Here is a 27,244-nt window from a genome sequence, read left to right on the forward strand (position 1 = left end):
AACAGCCCTCGACGTCGCAGTCAGAAGACAAACACCAAAGACAATCTTCATGCGGGTCAGTAATTGACATATGACCCGCGAATTCCTTACAGGGCTTAAAGCCTGACTTCCACGGGCAGTCATGACAAAAGAGAAATAGATACAAATGAAATTACAAATTATCCAGTCAAAGTATGGAGAGTCCCAGAAAAAAACGTTAGCATCGACAGCGCGGAAAAAAGGGAACTGACGTAATCACGCCGACGTGGTCCACTTATGGCTCCATTGACGTCATGCGGAGCCGCATGGGGAACCATGGCATTTTGACGACCTTGTCGGCATGGAGAGCTAGGAAAAAGTTCTGCGGCATGCTGGCACAGGGGATGTTCACAAGGTGAGGAATCCACAGGCAGATGTATCCATCAGAAAGAGTTTGATTGAGAGCCGCCTTGGAAACTCCAGCGCACAGACCTGCTGACATCACGCATTCTCGGAGGTGGTAAACAGATCTAGCCAAGGCTCTCCCCACTGCAGAAAGACATTGAACCTACTCCGGATGGATATACCATTTGTGTTGCACTAGGAATCTTTGGCTGAGTTTATCTGTCCTGGCATTCAGAGAACCAGTCAGGTGTTGAACCACCAGGGATAAGCCTTTACATTCAAGCCATGTCCAGAGGCACATGGTCTCTTGAAAAAGGGTCCAAGACCCCACCAAAGACTGTTGGTTGCAGCACCACATGGCGGAGGTGTTGTCCGTGAACACTTGCTCTAGCCCTTCCCTTGAGGAAGGGCAGAAAGGCATTCAATGCTAGTCGGGTCACTTGGAGCTCCAACAGGTTAATTTGGAGTCCAGATTCTCCCAGAGACCTGAGGCCTCGGATCTCCACATCTCCCAGGTTGCCACCTCATCCCAAGATTGACGTATCTGTCACCACTGTCAGATCTGGTTGGGGAAAGGCGAGGGGTCGGCCGCTGAATCAATCGTCGTTCTTTACCGACCAGTGCAGATCTTTTGCAGTTCCCTCCGAGATCTGTACCATGTCGGAGAGATTCGCCTGATACTGCACCCACTGGAACTTCAGGTCTCACTGCAAAGCCAGAATATGTCACTGGGCATTTGTCACAAGCAGGAGGCCATGAGGCTCAACAGTCTCAGAGTCAGCCTCACCAAAATCCAGTAAGGAGACTGAAACATCAGTATCATAGCCTAAATAACCTGGACTCACTGTTCTAGAGGATAAGCCAGAGAGAGAGAGAGAGAGATAGATCGAAAGAGAGAAATAGAAAGTGAGAGAGAGAGAAAGAGATGTGTGTGTGTATGCCGGGTCTGTTGGCTCAGTGGATGAAGGCGTCCGCTGCAGGGGCCTGTGTTGAGCTTCATGGTCCGTTTTTTTTTCTCTAGCCCCTCCCCTCTCTGACCCAGCCTCCACCGTGCAGCCCTCGGCCACAAACCACACTGTAAATTCGGCCCCGAGAGAAGGTTTGTGAGTACCCATGACCTAAAGAGTCCATCACTAGTGGCATGAATTTAAACTAATGGAATTTCACACTAACAAGTTCTAAATTACAAGAGAGAAGCAATAGCCTTTAAGTCTGGGGGTAATAAGAGTTTGAGGTTTTAGCAAATAATTCTATGTGTGTGAATGCATGTATTATATGTTTTCTTTCACAATACAGATGCTGAGTTCCAGGTCCCAGACAGAGTAGCGGAGACGTGCAGAAGACTTTCGGTGTTTCCGTCACAAGGCTGTCTCTCTTTTATCCACTTCCCCTTTCTCCACGCTGTTGCACACACCACGAGTTAGCCTGTTGGTGGGGGTATTAGTGGAGGGGCTTTGGGACCATCTTCGACTCCTGCGGAATCGGACTGGATCCTGACAGCTTGAAGTGTCAGATATCTTCTGCCTGAGTCGAGATGGCTGAGGAATTTGACATGAAGGCCATGGCGGGAATATTGGAAAGTCTACAAATCCAATTGTCCCAAACCGTTGAAGAGAATAAAAACTAAAGAGCTGAAATAAAAAGGTCCCAGCAAGAAACAAACAATTAGACAAACGATGGATGAACTAGTAGCCAGTTGCTCCCCTCTTTCTGGTTTAGAAACCAGTTGTAAAACAGCTTCTGAAGTAGCAACTCAAGTAATTCATTCCGTGTCTCCTATAGTTCCATTGGCCAATCCAGAAAGATATAATGGTGATCCTCACAAGGCACAAGCGTTTCTTACTCAGTGCTCTTTACATTTTCTACGCAGGCCAGTGGTCTTTGCAGATCAGGTCAAGGATGCGTTCGTACCGTCTTACTTGGGAGGTGATGCTGCCGCATGCCCCATGCCGTTAATCTCTCGCAATGACCCAGTCCTCTATGATTTTGAGCTTTTTAAAAATAATTTTTGACAGAAGATCTGCAAACCAAGCCATTGACAACAAATTATTGGACCTCAAGCAAGGGAACAGAGATTTGGTTGCTTACATAGCACAATTAAATAAGCTAATAGTGGAAACTGAGTGGCCACAAAGCAAGAGGTCGGCTATTTTCTATTGTGGGCTTAAGGACGAGTTAAATGATGCGTTCGCTCAAATTCCTAATAGACCTCAAGATGTTTCGGAACTCATAGACTTAGTTTTACAGTTGGAACATCGCCTTTTTTAAAGAAGATCAGAAAAGAAGAAGGATGTTCGTTCCTTTGTTCCGCGATTTGATAGGTTCAAGTCGGAAGCTAGCAAACCAGAGGATTCCTCTGGTGAAGAGCCGATGCAAATTGGTTCTATTAGAGGACCCCTCTCAAAAGAAGAGCGAGAAAAGAGAAGATCAAAGAATTTATGTTTATATTGTGGAGCCATTTTTTGAAAGACTGTCCCAAGAAGCCCAAAAGCAACTTAGGGTTAAAAGACAGACCCAACCAGTAGAAGGAGTTGCCTGGTGGGAACAGAAAACAAGTCAGCTCCAGAAACTCAACATATTGTTAACACCTTACAGTCAGCAGCTTCACATTTAACTGTTACTTTTGTTGCCAAGTTTGGCTCCACCGAGATCAAGGATGTTTCTGTAATGATTGATTCTGGTGCCACTGGCAATTTTTGTGATTTGAAGAATGCCAAAAAAGGGTCATCGAGAATTTGAGATTTAATTTAATTGATGCCTCTCAGTTTCAGTTGATTCTTGGATTGCAGTGGCTAACTGAACATAATCCGAGAATCAACTGGGACAGGGCCACAGCAGAGATGACCTCTGATTATTGCTTAACCCATTGCTTTCATGAGATTCCAGTTAAGTCTGAAAGTTCCCCAGCAGCGGAACTGGCTCCATTGACCAATCGAATTTGTGTAATGGATTTGAAGGAGGTTCCAGAGGAATATAGAGATCTGTCCAATGTTTTTGATAAGAGCAATGCAGAGGACTGCAAAACTGAACTTGAAGCACAAGTTACTACTCGTGTAACGATATATCTGTAAGAGACATTAGTTAGTATTAGATTCCTTACCTTAGAGTATCCCCAGGCGTCAGACTGGATCCGGAAACTTTTGCGTAGCAGTACCCTTGCGCGTCGGTAGGCGTCGTCTGCGGCTCCGCGTCCGTCGTCGGCGCCGTGATGACGTCGGAGTACTTAGATGCCGCCTCTGCGTCCTGACGTCAGTTCTTAGACACAGCTTTTCCGCGCCAGAAACGCAGAGCCATGTTAAAAACCAACACTGGTGCCATTGAAACTAGGGCCCTGAAGGGGACAACCCTAACCCTAAATATTGGTTCGCAGAACGGGGAGGATGGGTGGGTCGGTAAGGAATCTAATACTAACTAATGTCTCTTACAGATATATCGTTACACAAGTAGTAACTTGTGCATCTGAAAGAGACACGTTAGTATTAGATTCCTTACCTTAGAATAGATACCCCAGCAATACCAACCCCGGTGGTCTGCGAACCAATAATCACACCAGAAAGTCCTGGAGGACGGAACGGCCAAAGAAGCCATCCCTCCGGACTTGGCTGTCCAGGCAGTAGTGTCTCGCAAACGTGTGCAGCGATGCCCACGTAGCTGCCTGACAGATGTCTCGTAAGGGCACACCCCTGCCCAAGGCAGTGGTAGTCGCCGTGGCTCGGGTGGAATGAGCCCGCAATCCAGCCGGAGGCTCCTTCCTAGCCAAAGAGTAGCATGCCTGGATAGACAAGATGATCCACCGGGAGATGGTCCTCTTGTGCACCGCTTTCCCCTTCTTAGCGACCACGTAACCAACAAAGAGTTGGTCATCCACCCGGAACTGGCGTGTGCGACTCAAATAAAATGAGCGCACGTTTTGGGTCCAGACGGTGGAGCCGCTCTTCCTCTTTAGAGGGATGCGGTGGCGGGAAGAAGGTTGGCAAGGTGATAGACTGCCCGATGTGGAAGGCCGTGACAACCTTGGGCAGGAAAGATGGTTTGGTACGCAGCACCACTTTGTCCGGATGGACAGAAAGGAAAGGTGGAGTACAAGAAAGGGCCTGGAGCTCACTCACTCTCCTGGCAGAGGTGATGGCAACCAGGAAAGCCGTCTACAAGGTCAGAAGGCGAAGAGGACAGTTGTGAAGTGGCTCAAAGGAAGCGCACATCAGAAAGGTAAAAACCAGGTTCAAGTCCCACTGAGGCATCACAAACGGAACAGGAGGAAACGTGTGTGTGATGCCCTTAAGAAATCTGTTTACAATAGGGGACTTGAACAAAGAAGGCTGACAAAGAAGGCTGATCAGGTAGCCTGAGAAAGGCAGAAAGGGCAGAAAGATAGCCCTTGATAGTGCCCAGAGCAGAGCCCTGCTGGGCAAGAGAAAGAAGGAAGAGAAGAACCTCAGAAAGAGGGGCAGCAAGAGGATCCACAGCCTTTGCTGTGCACCATGCCACAAATCTGTTCCACCTGCAGGCGTATACCGACTTTGTGGTGGGACGCCTGGCTGCCAGAATGACGTTACAGACTTCAGGAGGCAAGTCAAATGGCCTCAACTGTCGCCGCTCAATCTCCAAGCATGGAGGTGGAGACTGGACAGGCTCGGTGGAGGACCGTCCCCTGCTGCTGCGACAGAAGGTCCTCCTGAAGAGGCAGACGAACCGGGGGATCGACTGACATATTGAGTAGCTCTGGATACCAGTACCTTCTCGCCCAGTCCGGAGCCACAAGGATGACTTGGGCCAGGTCGCGCTTGATCTTCTTCAGCACTCTGGGTAGAAGTGGTATAGGCGGAAAGGCGTACAATAGACCGCAACTCCACTCGCGACGAAAAGCGTCTCCGAGCGAGTGCCGCCTTGGAAATTCCAACGCGCAGAACTGATGACATTGCGCGTTCTCTTCGGTGGCGAATAGATCTAACCAAGGCTCTCCCCATCGCTGAAAGAGGCCTTGCGCCACGTCCGAGTTCAGACGCCATTCGTGATCCATCATGCACCGACGGCTGAGCTCGTCCGCCCTGGCGTTCAGAGAACCCGCCAGGTGTTGAGCCACCAGGGTCACGCCCTGGCGTTCCAGCCATTGCCAAAGGCGAAGAGCCTCCTGGGAAAGGGTCCACGACCCCACCCCGCCCTGTTTGTTGCAGTACCACATGGCGGTGGTGTTGTCCGTGAACACCTGCACTACACTCCCCCGGACAGAGGGGAGGAATGCCTTCAGTGCTAGACGAATCGCCCGCAACTCCAACAGGTTGATGTGGAGCCGGGCCTCCGCCGGAGACCAGAGGCCTCTGATCTAGGCCTCTGATCTCCGCCTCTCCCATGTGGCCTCCCCAGCCCTGGAGGGACGCGTCCGTCACAACTACGTGCTCCGGTTGGGGAAGGGAGAGGGATCTGCCGCTGAACCAATCGCGGTCTGTGAGCCACCACTGCAGCTGTCTTGCAGTGCCCTCCGAGATCAGGACGTGGTCGGACAGATTGCCCTGATGCTGGGCCCACTGAAACTTCAGGTCCCACTGCAGAGCCCGCATCCGCCACCTGGCGTGATGCACCAGAAGGATGTAGGAGGTCATCAGCCCCAGAAGCCGCAGCGTCAACCTGACCGGGATAACGGCTGAAAGATGGGAATCAGAGCCTGAATATCCCGGACCCGCTGTTCGTGTGGATAAACCCGAAACTGCGCCGAGTCCAGAACCGCTCCGATGAAGAGGAGCTTCTGAGAGGGACACAGGTGTGACTTTGGCACATTGATGCAGAACCCCAGCTGGTGCAGGAGATCTGCCGTAGTCTGGAGGTGGCTGACGACTGTCTGGGGCGAGCCCGCCTTCAACAGCCAGTCGTCCAGGTAGGGGAAGACTGAAACCCCGAACCTGCGCAGATGAGCTGCGACCACCGCCATCACCTTCGTGAACAACCGTGGGGCGCTGGTAAGGCCGAAGGGGAGCACGGTAAACTGAAAGTGCTCGTGGCCAACCGTGAACCGCAGGTAGCGTCGGTGGGCCGGCAGGACGGGGATGTGGAAATAAGCGTCCTGCAAGTCCAACGCTACCATCCAGTCTCCTGGGTCCAGGGCAGCTAGGACCTGAGCCAGTGTCAGCATCTTGAACTTCTCCTTCCGGAGGAAGCCGTTGACGTTCCGTAGATCCAAGATAGGGCGTAGGCCCCCTTTGCCCTTCTTGGGTACCAGAAAGTAGTGGGAGTAGCAACCACACCCTACTTCTGGCCCAGGAACGCGCTCGATGGCCCCCTTGGCCAAGAGGGCCGTAACTTCCTCCTGCAGAAGTCGCAAGTGATCCCCCGATACACGGTGGTTCTGCGGTGGCATGGCTGGAGGAGTCGCCTCGAAGGGGAGGGAATAGCCCCTTCGGACGATTTGCAGCACCCACCTGTCCGAAGTGACAGTGCGCCAGTGGAGGTGGTGATGGCGAACCCTGCCCCCCACTGGCGTCACATGGGCCTGAAAGCACGGACTAGGAGGGTTTTGAGGCGGATGCTGCGGGGGAAGGTGTGGACTGACCTCGCCGCTGCCCCCGACCGCCCGGACGGCAGTTCCCACGGCCGCCACCGCGTTGGGTATTGCCCTGCGGATTGTGGCTGGCGGCGCGTGTGGGCGCACCCCTTCCGTGGCCACGAAAGGAGTGAAAGGCAGCCGATTGCTGACGCTGGCCCGAGAGGCCCAAGGACTTGGCTGTAGCCCTGGAGTCCTTAAAGCGCTCAAGCGCATGGTCTGCCTTGTCGCAAAAGAGGCGACGGCCATCGAACGGCATGTCCATGAGCGTGCTCTGGACATCAGCCGAGAAGTTGGCGGACCTCAGCCAGGCGTGGCGTCTGACCGCCACTGTCGTTGCCATCGCTCTACCCAGCGAGTCGGTGGTATCCAGCCCACACCTGATGGAATACTTGGCTGCATCCCGGCCCTCCACAAGGGCTTGGCCGAGTTTGGCCCGTACCTCCAACGGACACTCTGGCAGCACTTCCGCGACCTTATACCACACAGAGTGGGTGTAACGTCCCAAGAGGCAGGCGGTGTTGGAAGACCGCAGGCCTAGACTAAGGGTTGAGAAGATCTTCTTCCCATACTGGTCATACCTCTTGGATTCCCTGTCGGGCGGGGCCGACGGGAATGCGGTCTGGGAATTGGAGGCCTGGATGACCAGGCTCTCGGGGTAGGGTGGGAGGACAGGAAACATGGGTTGCCCGGGGCTGGGCGGTGGCGTCTGGCCACGTTCCTATCTACGGGCGAACCCGTAGCGGGCTTGGACCAAGTGCCCAGAAGAACGTCGGTCAAGGCCTCATTAAAGGGCAGCAGAGGCTCGGCCGAGCTTGACTGCGGTTTAAGGACCTCAGTGAGGAGGTTAGTCCTCACGGCCGCGATGGGGAGCTCAAGGCCCAAGGCCTTGGCAGCCCTCATCAGCACCACACTATAGGTTGCCCCCTCCTCCGAAGCCACGGTAGCAGGGGAGACAAAACCAGTGTCTGGAGAGGTGTCCAGGCCACTGGCTTCCCCAAGGTCTCCTGTCCAGTCCTCATGAGACTGACACTCCCTCCTCAGAGGGTCCTCAGACCCCTCCCAGTCCTCTTCATCACCCATCTCCTGAAACCCAGGGTTCTCAACTAATGGGGCCTGTTCATAAAAGTGAAATTCACCCAATGGCGTCTGGAGCGGCGCCCATCGGGGCCGTCCCGACGACTGAACAGGAACGAAGGTGGAACCGGGGACGGCGCCGCCCAAGGACGGCGCCGGAGGCGACACCTGCGGGTCCGACGCCGGGGAGGCCGTAAGATCCACCGGCGACGAACCAGATCCCGAAGGAGGTCCAGCGGAGTCCTGCGGCGCCGGGCCCGAAGGCGCCGGCGGGATAGAGGGTACCTGCGGCGCCGGGCCCGAAGGCGTCGGCGGCGTCGGGCCGAAGCACCTGACGGCGTCGGGGCCGGAGCCGCCGACCCGCTAGGGGCCCCAGACGGGTCCGCTGGGCCCGAAGGCGCCGCGGAGACCGCCGGAGGAGAGAGTTTCCTCATGGCCATGAGGAAGCGCTCGATCTCCTCCTGCGTCGCGTTCAGCCCAGGGACCGGAGGGTGTGGCGCTGCACGCGGCGCCCGCGACTCCGACTGAGCCGCGTGGGTGGTGTCACCCGAACCCCCGGCCGCATCGTGCGAGCGTCGGGGGGAGTCCGAAGAGCGATGATGCCGCTTGGACTTCTTGTGCCTCTTACCGGACGACGACTTCGACCCGGAGGAGTGCGGCCTACCCTCGGAACTGTGGTGGCTCCGAGCCCGCGACCTGTCCCTCGACCTCCCATGGGATCGGGACCTCTCTCGGCGCGGGACCGACTGCAGGAGTTCGAGTCGCCTGCGGGACCGCTCCCTCCTGGCTTTCGAAGAGAGGGCCCAGCAGTCGGAGCAGGCCTTGTCGTCGTGGTCGACGCCCAGACAAGATAAACAGACGCGGTGAGGATCCGTGACCGACATCAGGCGGTCGCAATCGTCACAGTGCTTGAAGCCGGGCATCCCTACGGCACCGTTCGGAGTCGAGAGACTCGAAATACAATCAAAAAGTGATCAAAAAGTTAGTCAAAAATTGACTAGGGTTACAGCTTTTTCCAGATCTGCGCTCGCTGGCGCGGAAAAAAGAAGAACAGCACGCGGAGGCGGCGTCTAAGTACTCCGACGACGTCATCACGGCGCCCACGACGCCGACAACGGACGCGGAGCCGCAGACGACGCCTACCGACGCGCAAGGGTACTGCTACGCAAAAGTTTCCGGATCCAGTCTGACGCCTAGGGATATTCTAAAGTAAGGAATTTAATACTAACGTGTCTCTTTCAGATGCAGGTGCGATTCTGCCTTGCAGTCGCATCTATGCTCTCACGGAAGCTGAAAATCCATAACTAAAAACTTATCTGGAAGAGTATTTACAAAATTTAAATAATGGTTTTTTCGTCCCTCTCAATCCCCAGTCTCTTCTCCACTATTTTTCATTCCCAAGAAGGTAAGGGAGTCTTCGCGCCTGTATTGATTACAAAGCCTTAAACCAGGTCACCTTCAAGAATCGGTACCCCTTACAGTTGATTTCCCAGTTGTTGGATCACGTCAAGGGTGCAAAGTATTACACAAAATTTGATTCGAGCGGTGCTTATCACCTTGTGAGAGTCGCCGAAGGCGACGAGTGGAAGACTGCCTTTCGGACGAGATATGGCCTCTACGAATATCAGGTAATGCCATATGGATTGAGCAACGCCCATGCAGCTTTTTTTTCATCTGGTAAATGAGGTGCTGCAAGAGTTTTTGGACCGGGTGGCAGTCGTCTGCATTAATGACATCTTGATTTTCTCAGAAAATTTGGAAGATCATGTCCAGCACGTAAGAGCCAGTTACTGGAAAATCATCTCTTCATGAAGTTAGAGAAATGCTCTTTCTACGCCAAACAAGTCGAGTTCCCTGGATTCGTCTTAACTGCAAACAGAGTGGCAATGGATCCTTCTAACGTGGACGCGGTTTGGAATTAGCCCACACCTCGAAACAAAGTTTTGCCAATTTTTATTGTTGGTTTAGCCCTAATTTTTCAGCCAAGGTACCCCCCATTACTCAATTTTTGAAGTTTTTGTGGTCTGAAGACGCAGAATTGGCTTTTCAATTTTTGAAAGAAGCCCATTCTTATGCACCCAGACCCAGAGCAGGCGTTTTTTGTGGAAGCTGACGCTTCAGATTTTGCTACTGGAGGAATTCTGTCGCAGCGAAATTGACAAACCGGCCAAGTCTACAAAGCTGCCTGCACCGGAGATGAATTATTCTATTGCAGGCAAGGAGTTGTTGGCATTGAAAGAGGCTTTCCAGGGAGCCAAACATTGTGTGCAATCTTCAGATCTTAAAATCTGCAAAGACGCTTACCCCACGACAATTGTGCTAGTCATTGTATTTCTCAGAATTCAATTTCGTGATAACCTACAAGCCCGGGGCGAAGAATGGAAAGGCTGACGCTCTTTCAAGAAAGGATATGCCAGAAGAACCGAGGCTCTCTCAAGTTGATCCCATCAAATAAGATAGAATTAACAAGAAAAGTACAACATTCCCCGAAGGAAAATAAGGAACGGTCTCCCTCATCATGATGAGGCTCTGTATTTACCCACAGAAGACATTCAGGAAAAGGCTTTAATAAGTTGTCATGATGATCTGATGGCGGGACACAAAGGCACAAAGAAGACTTTGAATTTGATTGAGGCAGTTTTGGTGGCCTAATATGGTGGCCCGAGTAAGACAGTACGTATCAAACTGTGAAATTTGTATAAAGAGAAAACCTTGTAGACCGGCTCCTCAGGGTTTTTTGCTGTCCTTACCTAAGGCTCCACATCATTGGCACACTGTGTCAATGGATTTAGTTGTGGATCTCCCAAACAGTCAAGGATTCAACACAGTCTTGGTATTGGTGGACACCTATTCCAAAATGAGTCACTTTGTACCGCTTAAAAGTGTTCCTATTGCCTCCCAGTTGGTCCAGTTATTTAATCACCAAATAGTTAAGGCTCATGGTTTACCACAGGTAGTCATTTCAGACAGAGACTCAGTTTGTCTCAAAATTTTGGAAAAAACTGTATGGATAGTTTAGGAATTGACACCTGATTCTCTACCAGTTACCACCCAGAGACAGATGGACAGACTGAACAGGTGAATCAAGGGTTAGAGTAGTATTTGAGATTATATTTATTGGAGCAAGAAGGAAATTGGTCTGATCTACTGAGTTTGCATATAACAATGCAGTGCACGACTCCACTGGTTTCACCCCCTTTTTTCTGAATTCAGGAAGAAACCTCAGTATAATGAATGATAGGTGAAAAAGATGAATCAGTCCTGCAGTAAAAGATTCAGTTGAGGAACTCCAAGAGTCTCATAAAAAGGCCCTAGAGAATTTACAGAGAGCAAAGGTTTCATACAAAAAACAAGCAGATAAAAGAAGGAGGGCAGGTCCAGAATATAAAGAAGGAGATCAGGTTTGGCTTTCAACCCGCATTCTAAAATTAAAAGGGAATAGAAAATTCCAGCCCCACTTCCTGGACCCATTTAAAATTGAGAAAATAATCAGTCCAGTAGTGGTAAGGTTACTTCCTAAGCAGGTCAAGATCCATCCAGTTTTCCATGTGTCACTTTTGAAGAAAAGCCCCCCAAATATCAGGTTAAAAAAATTCCCTCAACCTATTAAGAGTAGATTCTGAAGAGGAATTTGGAGAAAGCCACATTTTGGATTCAAAGTTCTCTCGAGGCAAGTTGTTCTATTTGGTTAAGTGGAAGGGTTTTGGCTCTGAGGAGAGGTCCTGGGAACCATTCTCTCACATTCACGCTCCTAGGTTGATAAAAAGATTCCATAGAATTTACCCAAAGAACCAAAAGTGGGGAGCCCCCCCTTTGGAGGGAGGTACTGTCAGGACTACTGTAGCAAATGTCAGAGTAGTGGGAAGAGGCAAGAACTCTAGCTCACGCTTGAAAAGGGCAGCTAGATATCCACGCTGGAAGAGACTGCACATGACCCTATTTCAGACTCTGAAAGTCCTCCTCAAGTATTTACAAATGGCACCCAAAAGGACAAAGGACCTTACAACCAAATCTGCAGTAGTCGGGTCAGCGCACTACTTTTTTTTCTTCCTCGCGCTTGAACTCGAGTTTGAGCTCCTCCTGAACCCGCGGTAACGGACTACCCAAATATGAGGTGCATGACCTCATAGAACTCGCAAAGTTGGGCGAGTTGCACGCCGCACGCAAAAATTCGGAGAGGCGTGGCGCTCGGGCAGGCTCAGCCACGGAGCCTGGCCGTGATGATGATGCCAACTCATCTTGTACGATTACTAACGAATGGGGCAAAGTCGAAGACATCTTCAACTTCTTACTCTACTTGCGCTTTGCGCTTGTGTGCCTTACCAGAGCACTACTGTGAGTGCCGAGAGGATCTTGGGCTCAGGTGTGGCGCCTATATAGGCACCATGCACGTCACTTTAGGTTTGAAGGATGCTTCATAACGCAGCGCACATATACTGTTTACGAAAAATTGCCGAATCCAGTCCAACACCTGGGGAAAATTCTAAGGGAAGGAATCTGTGGCTAGAAGTCTATCAGATAAGAGGAAATCTGCACGGTCCGCACTTCTGAGTAGAACCAACAACATCAAATCACTAAAAATCTTCCCAAACAAGGCACTGAACAAACGGAACTTACAGGTTAAAGGCACTTTGGTGTTAGTGCAAATTGCTGCCTCTGTAAGCAATGCAGTCAGTGCAGAGTTTGTTGCCGAGTCAGATAGTGCAATCTGTCCAGAGAGATGCTTTACGGCGGATCCAATCTGTAACCACGATGAGGACTTCCCGGCTAGGTTGGAACGGTGTAGGAAGGTAGATCCCTGACTATGGTTGCCCCCAACTTTTTGCCTGGTGTTTTGCTGGTTTTCTGACTTAGTTGACCTGGGACCCTGCTATTCAGGGCCCCAGGCCTACTGCTCTCTCTGTAAAATGGATTCCATGTACCTTAGGTACATATCTAAATTGGATACTGAGTCACCTTATCAGTCCCTGTACAGTGTACCTTAGGTACCCAGGGCATAGGTGTACCCAGGGCCTACCAGGGGCTGCAGCATGTATTATGCCACCCCTGGCTGGCCATCCAAATCTGACACAACTGGCTGCTTGACAGCTGGGGCAAGGTGGTGTAATCACCCTTTGCTTTAGATATAGTATACCTATATCTAACCCTAAAATGGACACACAGATCTCCTATCAGTCACTCCTATGGCAGGCCTTAACAATCCTGAAGGCAGAGTGCTTGGAATCGTGTGAGATGGTGCTCTGGCATGAGCTGAGCCTGTCTGCGGCTTTCGGGATCTATCCCTTAGCCGTTTCCATGATATCGCATACCATATACTCTTAAGTGCATTATAATCCTCGCGGTTATATGCCAACTCTGGTATCGCTTTATCAAAACATGTCGAGTAAGGTGTCATACGAATTGGAATACTAACCCCTCGCCAATTCTGGCGACGGGGTTAGCATTCCACCCTTCTAGAGGGACACGACATGTATGTAACCCCTAACCCCGGTTAAAGTCAAACAGAGCCTCAGCTCCACAAAATGGATGCTGCCACCGAGACACAAGTCTGCCCTCCTGCTGCTGGGAGTCCTCCCAGAGCAGGAGATAAGGACAAAGGGTTTCCTGCCAGGGGCGGTGCCAGCACCGTCCCAGACAGGGTTTTGTGTATTGTAGGTAGGCAGGGCTTTAGAGGAAGGTGACTGCACGTGGCACCCCGGTGCTCACTGTGCATAGGCTGGCTGGAACCAGTTCCAGGGTCACTCCAGACCCTGTGCTGGGGAAAAGCCCGCCAAGGAAGTGGGTGTAACCACCCCCCTCCTAGTCCCACCCATAGGGCAGGACTTAGTCGCGTGCCAGCCCCTTTTTACAGGATAAAGGTAGGAACTGGCCCCCTTCCAAATCAGATCATCTTTGAATCCTGAAACTACTTTCCACGAAAGGAACTCAAGACTTCTTCCTAAGATTTCTCCCTTGTGACTAAGGAGTAGTCACCCTGCATCCGCAGGCACCATCTTAAGAACACTGCGGTCTGCTGCAAGTCTCTCCTCCGGATCAAGACTGCCCAGCTCGACGAGAACCGGCTTCCCTGGCACCTCTGACCTCTACCTACATCATCAGTCACGCTGAGATTCGTGGGTGTGACGAGACCTCGAGGGACCGGCCATCTTCAAGACTGCACGACTTCTTTCCAGCAAGCCCGCCGAGTAATTTCCTGGTGAGTGCTTTGGGGTCCGAGAAGCCCCGACCCTGAGCAGCTCCACCACCGAAGTGCAGCCTCCCAGCATCTCCACGATCTGCGTGGGGCCCTTCTGCTTTTTGCTGCTCACCGCGTTGTTTGGCTACTAGCCCGCTGGCTTGTGGCCTTCCGAACGACGCCCGACGACATCTCTGCTGCTGGTCTGGTTGCTCCAGGCTGGCCCTTGCTCCCTTCCAAAAGAGGAGCCCCCCGGACCCTCCTGGTCCACTCAAGACGCCATTTTGAGTCCACCGCGTGGGCTTGAATTAGCCAAGGCTTGTTGCCCAATCCTGGGTAACTTCGACGCCGACAGCTTCATCCATCGTGGGACAGCTCGCCTCTCCATCCTGGTCGCCGACAACGCCTCCTGGTCCGTGAGATCTGCAGAGCCAGCGTCGCCCACTCACCTAGTCGAGGTGACTTCGCCCGGTGCCATCCTGGTGCCCACTTAATCACTGGCTAGTGATTCAAGAACTTGGTCCCCTCTGCTTTCAGGTTTTCTTCTTCCTTGATCCAGGCTTGGATCCATCGAACTTTTCTTCACTGGTCGCCTGCCAGCAACTTCCTTCTTCCAGGCTCCTGGTCCGGCAACGAGATCCCCGACGTCTTTTCAGACCTATGCAGCTGCAGCCCCTGGGCTAGGTAACTTCGGCACTTCGGTGTCCCAGCATAGCCTCACTATCCTAGGGTCAGGATCCACTGTCGTTTTCTTCCTACCAGGTCGGGTTCGCCCGTGAACACTAACTTTGCCTTTACTAGCTCCCATAGACTTTGTCCCGCATCCCGCGTGAGAGTGCACACTCTGCACCCGAGTCCCCTAGGCCTCCTAGAAGTAATCTAACGATTCTATAGTCAAGTCCTAGCGATTCCAAAGCCTATTAGTACTGTACTTACCTGCTAGTAATTTCGCATTCCACTTTTAAAGTATATGGTTTTTCGTGCCCCTCGGGCATTTGTGTATAACGTGCTAACTTAAGTATTTTCATAAGAGTTTTGTTGTGTGCTTAGCACCCTGTCCTCATAAAGAGTACAGGGTTGTTGTGATTCTAATAAATACATTGTTTATTTTCATAACACTTGTGTGGTGTCCTTTCACTGGGTGTTCAAGGGGTAATGTGATGGTAAAACAGCTGGCTTAACACGCCCTCTAGAGTCTTAGCCTTAGACTGCTCGTATCCATGCTACTAGGATAGCTGGTCTATAAGGTTGACTTACAACCAATCATCAATAAGGGTTGTTTGGACTGATATATAGTGATCACTAGAATAGTGAACACTGCACATCAGGCCAACTTCTCACAAACGGCCTCTGGTCTTAAGTTGCACTATGATGGCTAGTGTTGAAACTGCTGGCATTTATTTTGTGAATAGGCCTACGTAGAGGGGTTTTCGGTAGGACTGCTCCGAAACCCAGGTGAGGCTTGATTTTATGGTGGCATTTTTTGCTCGACTAATGCATTAACAGGCTACAGTAAAGAAGGAACAATGCGAAACTACAGTGAACAACCTTTAACTAGTGAAACCGTGAATGGATGAGATAAGGCTCTGCAGTCTGACATTACTGTAGCAAAGTGAAAGGATGCAATTTCTAGTTAGGACAAAATACCAAAAATAAGTTTTGGCTGTTGCAATGGATCTTAGAATGCTCTCTGTCCTCCTCGTTTCAAAGATTAAAGGTTGTTCCCAAAACAGTGACCAGTCCATGTAAGCGACATGGTGGTGGAAAGACAGCATTCGCGATTGGCAAATTTGGCAAATATTACCCAAAACAACAGAATATTATGTTTTGGAAAAAAACATGATCCCTTTGCTATTTAAATTCTGCATGAATAGATATTAAGCTCCAAGTCTACACACTCGTCCAGTTAAAGCTATTGCAGCAATGGAACACTATGGTAAAGAATGAATGAACTACACTAAAAAAAAGTCTTTAGTTAAATGGCTAAGTTGACAACGAGTTCAAGACATTGTAGCTTTGTCACTTTTCACTTCCCAGAGAAAGAACAAGGACACCAATGCTCAACTCACCGTGACCCCCACAAGCAATAGCCACAGGCAATAGTCACCAAAATGGGTCTTTTCATCATCAAGCACAAGTGTACCACATTTCCTTCTCTTGACGTAAGGTTTCAGGGTGACCTAACCATGGTTATTTCAATAACTGACCTTGTCAACAATATTTATGGAGAGTTCTCTGTTAGTTTCTGAAGTCTCCTACCTACAGATCATATTTAGGACTCTAGAGCATATTCTCATTTTCCATGCATTTCATTTGCAACCGGATGCCAGGCAAGTTTAGTTGAAATCACTGTGTATTACCCAAAGCACATTTTATGACATTCAGAATCCTTCCATTAAAAAAGCAGCACACAAGGGATCTTCTTTAACACTGTAAATAGAACGGTTACTGGATACAATTCAAATCTTTCACGTTATAATTAAAGACCACCTCATGCTAGTAAACACTGAAATTCTACCCTTTTCCCTCTTAGCGATGTATGATGCATTGTGTTTAGCCTACTTGCAGTAAGAAGTAGTTTTGGGGAAAATACACCCTCATTAAAACACCGTAACCTTCCTGTCAGAACAAACCCTTATCACATTTATGGTAGACATGGAACATCAATTGCACTGGGGGGCTGCTATTATCTCTCACATAACAAACTCCTCCTATAAATCCAAGTAATTTTACTTCAAAACTGATAATGCAGTCCCAGAGTAAGTTTGTTATGTAACATGAAAGAACGTTGCTGAATATGGAAGGCTTACACAGCTTCACACACTTCTTCAGTATGTCCTACCAGTCTCCTGAGCAGCTCTGAAGAGAAAACAAAACAACCCTGGGCCTGATTAGGATGCCAGTCGGACGTTCGGAGCGTCATCCCACATAGCGGTGCGACTGCCGTATTAGGATGCAGTCAGTTCAACTGCTGACCAACGCAGACAGGTTCAAGGAGTCTGTTGGGCAATGTATGATGGTAAACCCTTTCATAAAGACTACGATGTCCCTTTCATCCATTCCATGGCTGTCCAACCATCATGTAAAGGCTGTCGGACAAGGACTCAGGGGGCCCCTACCAGGGCCCCCGTCCCCGTGGGTCTCTGCTAGAAGGCCTCGGGCGCACCTGTGGTGCCCGCCAAACATCCATGCCCCGTGTGCCAGGCAGCACATGGTGCCTGGCTCACGGGGCATGGATGTATCAAAACATCATATTTTTTTACAGTGGCTTGTGCTGTAGCACTTTTCTGTGCTGCAGTACAAGCCGCAATGGAGAAGGGGATGTTTCTGACCACCTACACGGTGGTCGCATCTTAATGTGGGGGGTGGAACCCCCGACATGTTGCTCGGTTTCCAACCCGCTGTGATGGCAGTTGGATGCTTGTTCAACCGCCATAATTTAGGCGGTATGGCTGACCGGCTCAGGTCACTGAAGAGCAGCAAAAATGCACTTTTTAAATAAATTAGTTGCCTCATCACCAACTGATACTCTATTAAACTTCCTTGAACCTAATAAAATCCACGACACAACACTACGTATATAACATTCCATAAAGCTATTACCAAGGATATCACACTTACCTCCCGAGTTTGTCCTTGGCTGAATGATTTCTGGTTGATTATTGGCTAACAGTTCTGGCCTTGATTTAAAAAGAAACAACTAATTGGTGTATGTTAGAACGCACACTAAATGACATTACTATGAACTTTACTTGCAGATTAATGGGCAATGGAGAAGATCCACATATTTGATCATTACAAAAATAAAGCATTCTCAGCTGACAAAATTAACTCAAAGTTAACACTACAGTTTTACACAATTCAAAAATGAATACAGTTTGTTTGTCTTCACTCGAAGGACAAAGTTCAATGATCATACAATATGAGAAATGCCTACCATCTAGTTGAACTTAAATAAAAGGTATAAAAGGGGAGTAGACGTGCATAGACAGCGGAAAAATTCTATTAACAGTTGAATTTTAAATTACAATGGTTCGCCAGCAAAGGTATCTGTAAAAGTGTCAAAATAAGTTACTTACCTTACATAGCGTGCTTTCTAACAAATGTGAGCAACAGCAGATTGCTTGCATGAAAATTAACTCACGGTGCTACACAGAATCCCAGTTATTTTGGGGGGGGGGGTTTCACACAAATTCTTCCTCACCGGCACCAGGAATACCTACATGATGTTTGACAATGTTGGAGACCCAAATGTGACACTAAGAGTTCATCTAAGGTGCCAGTGGCATCAAATAGCGTATTCTTTCATGCCCCATACAGACTAAGAAGGAACCAAAACAAAGAAATGAAATTGATTTAACACAATAACTAAGAGGAGGAAAAAGGGCAATAGGAATCTGCAGAATCTTTCATATAACACCTCAAAGAATGCTAACAAAGCTAAATAACGTGTTCTTCTAATGGATATTCACTTCAGAAGATTCATTGTGTGACGCATCACCATACCAACTTAGAAAGGAGGTGGTTTGAAGATAATGTATAACTAAAGCTGGTCACAAACACAGCAATTTGTAAACATGAAAATGTGTCCTGGAGGCCAAGTGAGGCCATCTAGTTGTGTGGCTGCCTAGCATGCACAATTCGATTAAGCGTAATTTTGGATATCCATATGTTCTAGAAGGAAAAGTTATTTTTAATTCTGGGACTGCATCATCATCGAAGTGTAAACAAACTATATATATATATATATATATATATATATATACAACATAAACATATGCACATACACAGATATACACACGTGTATATGTGTGTGTGTGTGTATGTATATATATATATATATATATATATATATATATATATATATATATATATATATATATATATATATATATATATATATATATATATATATTTCCTTCTACATCAAAGGATTGTTAATAATAGTCTGGTACTAGAATAGAAAAGCAAGCGTATCTATCCATAACACCTTCGACATGAATAAAAATTCACTATTTATCCATATACATTTTAAGAGCAGCCTACCCTACAACACCATCTTCACTGAAATCTGCAATCATACACATGAATCTTTAAGTATGAGCAGACATTCACATCACTGTCTTACAATTACCACTTAAAGGCACTTATCAGCTCATTGCAGTCGCAGACATTTTGTCTCATTCACTGGGCTTTCAGTTTTCCAGACTTCTTATTTAACAAACAATAACATAATGTGATACATTAAACAATTCATCTAGAAATAGAATGTTTGAGAGTCGTTGAACTGGTCTGTAAACAACCACAGGTAAAGTAAGAAGTTTTCTGATGTCCTTCAACTTCTCTGAACACTTTAGAACTCTATTCCAAAGCAGTACAAAGGTCCTTTTTTTCCGGGGAAGTAGGGCTTTCAATACCAGCAAGAAGATGATTTAATGACTTGAAAGGCAGGATGAGTATTGAGATGATGGGATTTGGGTCTCACAAAACCTACACAGATTTAATGGCAATCATAAAATCTGCCTCCCATGACAGATGCTACAAAGACAATTTGTACATGAAATAAATGGTGGGGTCCTCAATGTAGAAAGAACCCAGCTAAGCTCCCTGCGAGGAGATATTTCTAAAGAAGAGGTAATACCATTTTTAATATTCCCCAATAATGTTTGGCAAGTGGTCGGTGAAAGTATTTTTGAGAAGGGGGTTTTCGGGTTAACCACTTGGATGCTGTGCACATGCTGGAGCCTTCCACGGCAGCAGTTCTCAGGTGCTGAGTACTGCTCAAGCTCACCCAGGCAGCAACCCATGGGGGAAGTGCTGGTGTACCCCCAGCTAATTCCTTCACCACATGCCCCCGCCAAGGGTGGCCACAAAAGCACTTCCACCTCGTCACCTAGCGCGATCGGAACATCAGCACATGCATGGTGGGAATCAAGTAATGACTAGGCAAGTGAGATCAGACTTTTTTTTTCAGGCGACTCTTTCCATGGGGACAGACGGGGGGGGGGGTTAGAGAGAGAGAGAAAAAAGAGAGAGAGAGAGAGAGAGAGGAAAAGAGCTGGCATTTGGCAGGTCATGTGTGTGGACTGGCATCTGGCTAGCAGTGTGTGTGTGTGTGGCTGGCGTTTGGTTGGCAGTTTTTATTGTAGCGCAAATCTTTTGATTTTCTTAATATTGACTCCTGCTTGAGGTATCCGCATTGGTAGATCTGCAGGTAGTTGCATGTGTTTGGTAAGGAAATTATCTTATATGGTTACCTTCAAATGAGTATCATTGCCCTGCCTGAATGTTTTTTTCAATAGTTTTAATAATTGCAGCATATTCAGCTTGCTTTGTGTTTCAAATTCACATTTGAATTTGTGAAACTAATGTATTGTGTTGTCTTCTGTGAACTTATTTTGTTTTCCTTTCCAATGGGATATCTTTGCTGCTTGCTGTATCTGTGCAGAGTAGGTGCACTTGATTCGAAATCTGACAGACTGGGACAGGTTAGGTACATCTTTTTAGAATATGAATTTTATTGTGTGGTTTGCGTTGATAGTTTTTTCAAATAATATATGTTAATAGTTCTATTTGCAGTTTGATACAACCACAGTTTGTCGAGTTCTAATTTGACAGAGTTGTTTATTCTCGTCTTGCTTTTTGTGTTGTTTCATTAGTAAGCATTGTGTTTGATCGGCAAGCAAGTTGTAGGCTTTCTTTATCAATGTGCCTCTAAGCATGGCTCTGAGGCACAATCGTTTTTATTGAGCAGAATAACATCCCATGACACCGCTCAGCAGCCTACATCCACTGGCCAGCAGAGCAAGATCCAATAGCATTAGACACAACGTTCGTGCCTACACCCTGCGAGGGAGAATGTAATGCCGTGATGAGCAGCCCCCCCCCGCAATGTTAGGGGGTTGAGAAAAATACTGCGCTACTTGCGCATAAGGAAATGCATCGGACTCTAAGAGAGAGAAGTAGTCCTGACGAAGCCGGGGGAACAGAATTAGGCCATCAAGATCAATCTTCTACCCTCCAGCGCTGGACGATCGGGGACGCACAACCCGGCGGGAAGTCCAGATTATTTACAATGAGCGTCATAGGGGACGGGAAAGTAGTCCAGCCTTTACGCTGCACGAATTGGTCCCACGCCTTCAACGTCGGTGACGTCACCGGGGAAGAGTAAAGACCCCACGTTATATGTTTGAGGAAGCCAAAACTCGCACCAAATGTTGCAACCCGCTACCGTCTGTTCCATGATATGCCAGTGTTTACTGGACCATGGCCTATTCCATTCAAGGATGAACCGATGGCAGGCCGCCTGAAAGTACGCCTTCAGCAAAGGCAAACCGATCCCATCGCTGTACTTAGGAGCCGTAATCAGTGATAAGGCAAGCCATGGCTGTTTGTGGTTCCATAAAAACTGATTAATAAGCCCTTGTAGCTTCTGAATGGAACCCGGTGGAGGGCTCAATGGGAGCATTTGAAAGAGGTACAAGATATGCGGGAGCACCGTCATTTTAACTGCCGCCAGCCTACCGAACCAGGCCAGGTTGAGACGGGACCAGTAAGGACAGCGATTTGGCTGTCTGGTCCACTAACAGCTTGTAATTAAGGGAAGCGGTCTTTGCAATAAACATTAAGTATCTGCGATTTGAAGAAGTTAACTTTAAATCCCGCTACCTTACCAAATTCGCGTAGTTCTGCCAACAGGTGCCGCAAGGAGGAATGGGTCTGCGTGAGCGAGAGAATCACGTCATCGGCGTACAAACTGATTTGTGCATATCCGCACCAAACCGAATCCCCACTATACCTCTGTTGGACCGTACCCGCTGAGCAAAGGGCTCCATATAGAGCGCAAAAAGCAGTGGGGACAAGGGACACCCCTGCCACGTCCCTCTAGTGATAGGAAAAAGGGTAGATCTGCATCCATTGACCCATACTGCCGCCTTCGGGGCCGCATATAGACAGCCGACCCATCGCACAAAGTTATCTCTCAAACCGAAGACCTTCAATACAGCAAACAGATATTTCCAATCAACACGGTCGAAGGCCTTCTACGCATCTATAGATAAGAAGAGGGCCTGCGCGCGAGAACGATGGACTAAATCCGTATTATCATTTAGTATTATCTTCCCCCTGTCGCGTCAAAATAAATCCCGCCTCGTCCGGGTCTATGATGCCGTCCATCAACGGGCTGAGTCGCGGGGCCAAGATGCTAGCCAAGAGCTTGGCGTCAATGTTAAGGAGCGAGATCGGGCGATACCATCCCCACTCCGCATGGTCCTTACCGGGCTTGGGGATAACTGTGATAGCAGCCTCCGACATGGAGGGGGTCACCTACCCCACCTCTAGAAAGGAAATAAAAAGGCGCGTTAAAAAAGGAGCCAGCTCCACACAAACCGTCTTATAAAAGATGCCCCGGGGATTTGGCCAGTTACAGACGCGCAATCGCAGATATGACCTCCTCAATACGTATCTCAACATCCAGAGCCTCCGCCGAGACCTTAAGAAGAGGCGTAACACCGCAAGATGCCAGGTAAGCAGCTACCCGCTCGGAGTTCGAAGGTTCCCCCTGATATAAAGTTTGATAAAACTGCCGAAAGGAGTCTACAATGAGGGAATCGGTAGTATGTTCCACTGCTTGAGAATCCCTAATGGATTAGATGGCTGACTGCTGCACTCACGCCCTCAACCTGTGTGCCAACATCCGGCCCCCTTTGTCCCCGCCAAGATAAAAATTGTGGCGCAAGCGCTAAAGGGCATATTCCGCTCGGTCCAGCTCAAGGTGCTTTAGCATGAGTCTCTTCGTTTCCAACTCCCTCCATACGCGTGGAGCCCCTGTCCTCGTGTATCGCCTCCAGGTCACCCACCTCCTTCTCTAACTCCGCGCGCTTCTCCCTACGCACCTGAGCATATGTCGCAGACAGCGAAATAAACTCTACTCGAACCACCATCTTGAGGGCCTCCCATACTGACTCTAATGACATACCATCTTGATCATTGGTGGCGAAGTACTGGGTGATAGCGTCCCTAATGTGAGTGACTGCAGACTCCGAGTGGAGGAGAGAATCTCGGAGACGGCAGCCAGACAGTGGCCGCTGCCCACTACATGTAAGCTGAACTGAAATAAGTGCATGGTCTGACAAAGAGCACGGGGTGATAGTTGCTGCAGACAAATGGGGCAAGAGAGAGGTCGAAGCCAAAAAGTGATCTAAACGCGCATAAGCTTTATGAGCTGAAGAGTAATATGTATAATCCCAATCAAGGGGATGTTGAGCACGCCACACATCATGCAGCCTACCGTCTTGCAACCGTTCTCCCCCCCCCCCTGCGACAGGGACCCTGCCAGGTGTGAGCGCGCAGCGGACCTATCTAGCCCAGAGTCCATTGCTATATTCAGGTCCCCTCCCACCAGCAAAAAACGTATCTGGGGACGCTAGCACTTCGGAGAGAGCCGCCTTCAGGAAGGGCTCTTGCCATTCGTTTGGCGCATACAGTGTGCCCACTGTCAAATATGTCCCCCCCCCCATTGAACCCGGACAGCCAGAAACCGCCCTCTAATATCAACAACTTGGGATAGGATCTTGCAATGCGCCCGAGCACTAAAGAGAATACCCACCCCATGTTTCTTCCAGCGAGGACCATAGCTGCACAGGGAACCGCCTGTCTTTCATCCTCCTAGTATCTTTGGGGAGGAGATGGGTCTCTTGCAGCAGACACACATCACCGTCTGCATTCACCAACAGAGAAAGGATGGCTGCGCGCTTTACAGAGATATTTAGGGCCCGAACATTCAGGCTTACAATATTCAGATCTCTACCCATAATTTCTAAGGGGGAGGGAAGCGCTAGCCCGATTATCTAGGACAGGAGCACTGGGGGAAGCGCCGGAAGCGAACAGCGGACCCAAACTACGCCTAGCCACCCGGAGAACTGATGCGGAGCCCCAAAAACAACCCCCTTCTCAAAAACCACCCCAACATCCCCACAAAAGGACTGTATCACAGAAAAGAAGAAAGGTAGGAAAAGTCTGGTGAAGTGACCAATGTTTGTCAGAAGAATCACACTAAGGAAAACATGGCGCCATTCTGGTACCTTGCCAACCTTGATACAGGGCACCACCACCCACCAAGTACGAAAAGAAGAGCAGGAGTCACAGTCTTACCCCCCATAGCCCCCCTCCGACGCCGCTATGAAACCCAACCAGAGCCAGGCAAGCAGCTGTCAAGGACCACTCTCACTGTCGGTCACCAACGCCACCAAGGAGACAGCCGCCTCCCTCTCCAAAAGCCTTGTACAAACGTCAGGCTTCCCCAACGGAGACTATTTTCCCACTCTCTGCCATTACGTGGAGTGCCTGCGTCGCCAAGGTGACCCAGTTGATCCAGCCTGAGCATCAGACCTCTGAAAACCTAGCGCCTCATAAGCTGCCTCCAGTGAGTGGATCTGCAGAAGTTTACAGTTGAACTTAAAGATGATGTGAAACGGGTGCCCCCACGAGTAGGGGATGCCTTGTTCCCGTAAGAAGGTAGTAATAGGCTTGAAACTACAACGTTTGATGAGTAGAGGCCGCCAAATCTTGAAAGAGCGGGCTGGTGCCCACGAAACTGCACTGGGTTGAGATCTCGCGCTTTGCGAAGAATCCGCTCCTTAATCTGAAAATCATGTACGCAAACTAAAATGTCTGCTGGAGGGGCCTTGGCACCCCTCGGCAAGCCAATGCGATGCACACGGTCCAACTGGATGTCCAGGTCATCCCCCTCATCAAGGATTTGTCGAAACAACGCCGCCACATATTCCCGCAGGCTATTCCCTTCCCCCTTCCAGGGGACCGCTCAGATCCTGATGTCGTTCCTTCGCGAGCGGTTTTCCAGGTTTTCAGTGTGCGCCTGCAAGTCCAGGCTTTGTTCTGTCAGGCGGAGTACGACTTGTTGGAGCGGATGGATCTCATCGGCAGTGCCCAGGTCATGCTCCTCCAGAGTCGCCACTCTTTCCCCTATCGCGTCGACGTCTTGACGCATCTTCCGGACGTCTGAGGAGAGCTGGGAGCGGAGTTCCAAGATGTCCTCTTTGATGGCAGCAAAGAGCTCCAGCATGAAGGCCTTCGTAGCCGGCACACCCGCATCGGCAGGCTGCGCAGACTGGGCCTCAGACTGCGAGGCGGTCTGACCCACCGTCTTCTGTGGCAAATCTTTCAGGGGTTTATCTTTCTTGCCCCTAGCAGCCGACATAGCGGTGTTGCCAGGGCCCCGTGGGGCACAAACAGGCTCCAGCAGCAACTATACCGCCCCGCTCAGTCCAGACCCGGACCAACACTGGAAAACGCCGCCCGCCGATGCACGGGCCGATGGCGCGCCCTCCTCTACCCAGCAATCTCCTCGCCTAGGCACCGCCGCGGGGGAGCAGGCCCCAGGACCAGCAACTGCAAGGGCCCGCCCCGGTACAGGGTCCGCGAGGGCCGCCGCCTGCACACCTCTCTGCAACTCCGGTCGTCGCCGCAATCCACTATCCAGGGTCCCCACGGGCTCCACAAAGGTCCTCAACAAAAACCAAGACTCAGGCAGGCTGTCACCAGGCCACGCCCCTCTCCAGCTCTCTACTCACAAGCCCTCTCGCCGGCAGCTCTGGGGGCCTTTCAGTATTCTCTCCCCCTTGCCGTGCCCAAACTTCCACTGGGGCCACGCCGTGTACCACTGTCCTCTACCCTCGAGGAAGGCCCAGCAGGGAAGTGCCGAAGCAGGGATACGCCGCCCGCCGCAATACGGGCCTCAAGGAGGCCCCACACCAGCTCTGTGCTATTGCACCCTCCTGTCAGCAAGGGGGGGCCCCCAACCGGGCAGGCAGCCAAAACAACCGCAGCGCAGTCCAGGGGCCAGCCAAGACCAGGGAGGGGGGCCGCACTCACTACCAATACTTTGGCCCACCGCCCGCGTGGGCCTTACGCTGTCCGCGGACCGAGTACCAGACATCCGGCCAACCGCCCCCTCACTCCTCACCTCCGGGATTTAAGCAGGCCCCGTCCGGGGTGCTCGACCGCCGTCTCCGCAGCGGGAGCTCGCTCACCACTCCAGCCTCCCCGGGGCAGACCTCGGCACCGCAGAGAGGAGCCGCACTGGACCCTGCAGCGGTTGCTCCACTCTCCGCTCCACTCGCAAGCCCCGTTTCCAGGGGCAGCCGCCCACAGCATGAGATGTGCCGCACCGCGGCGTACAGACCTCCGCTTCGTAGACCACGAGGCATGTCGGGCCCAGGGGAAGTCCGCGCCGCGCCGCTCCAATCGGCAAAATGCCCGCACCTCGACCAAAAAGAAGGGCACCACCGGGACCAGGAAAGCAAAAGGGTACAGATGCACCCAGTCAGCAGCGTGGATGGGCACCATGTAGGGCGCTACACAACGCGAGAAGTCAGGCAGCGCCGGAGGGACCAAAGTTCCTCTTTTAAAGGAAGACACTGATATGCAGATAGTACAGCAAGAGCAATCTGGATTGCAGCCAGTGGATGGAAGGCTTCCCATTGGAAGAGCAGAACCCTTTGTTGCCCCTAACATGGTGCAGCCTGCTCTGCCTGTCTGTAGTGGAGTTGCAGGGGGTAGAGTCAATACAGATAACTTTTTGCTTATCAATTTCTCCAAACTATGTACTGATGATGTGTTTTTGGACAATACTGTTGAGCAGACTAATTTGTATGAAGAACATTTCTTTGAGGAACAACACTCTTGAGCTAACCAATGAACTCCCACAAATCTCCATGAGATTAAGCAGTTCTGGGGTTGCAGTTTGCTTATGGAACTGATAAGGACGCCATCACGGTCTTAACATGTCTACCAATCCCTTGATGACAACTGGTATATTGCCAGCAACCATGAGTTGAGATCGGTATTTACTTCTACAATAGATGCTGCAGTTTGTGGATACTTGCTAAAAGATCAAAGAAATTGTGACCATCTCTTCAAGGTTCAGCGACTGTTTAGTAGATCGTTTCTCAGAGAACTATGTTCCAGGGAAAGATATCTCTGTGAATGAGTTTCTGGTCGTGTTTGGTACTTTTCAGGCAAAACATTCCAGAACATGTTATGATATTAAAGCCTAACGCCTCAACCTTGGCTGT

At 49.9% G+C, this 27,244-nt stretch overlaps 1 protein-coding gene across 8 annotated transcripts in view; it reads right to left on the reverse strand.

The window, feature by feature from the left end:
- GTF2I (general transcription factor IIi) overlaps positions 1-27,244 on the reverse strand; it is a 1,750,178-nt gene that overhangs the window by 754,909 nt on the left and 968,025 nt on the right. For all 8 annotated transcript variants that reach the window (XM_078679426.1, XM_078679427.1, XM_078679425.1 and 5 more), the window contains exon 18: positions 17,772-17,830. In XM_078679426.1, coding sequence (XP_078535552.1) covers positions 17,772-17,830 — 59 coding nt within the window. The remainder of the gene's footprint in view (positions 1-17,771; positions 17,831-27,244) is intronic.

This window comes from Lissotriton helveticus, chromosome 3_1, assembly GCF_964261635.1.
Source record: "Lissotriton helveticus chromosome 3_1, aLisHel1.1, whole genome shotgun sequence".
NCBI lineage: Eukaryota > Metazoa > Chordata > Amphibia > Caudata > Salamandridae > Lissotriton > Lissotriton helveticus.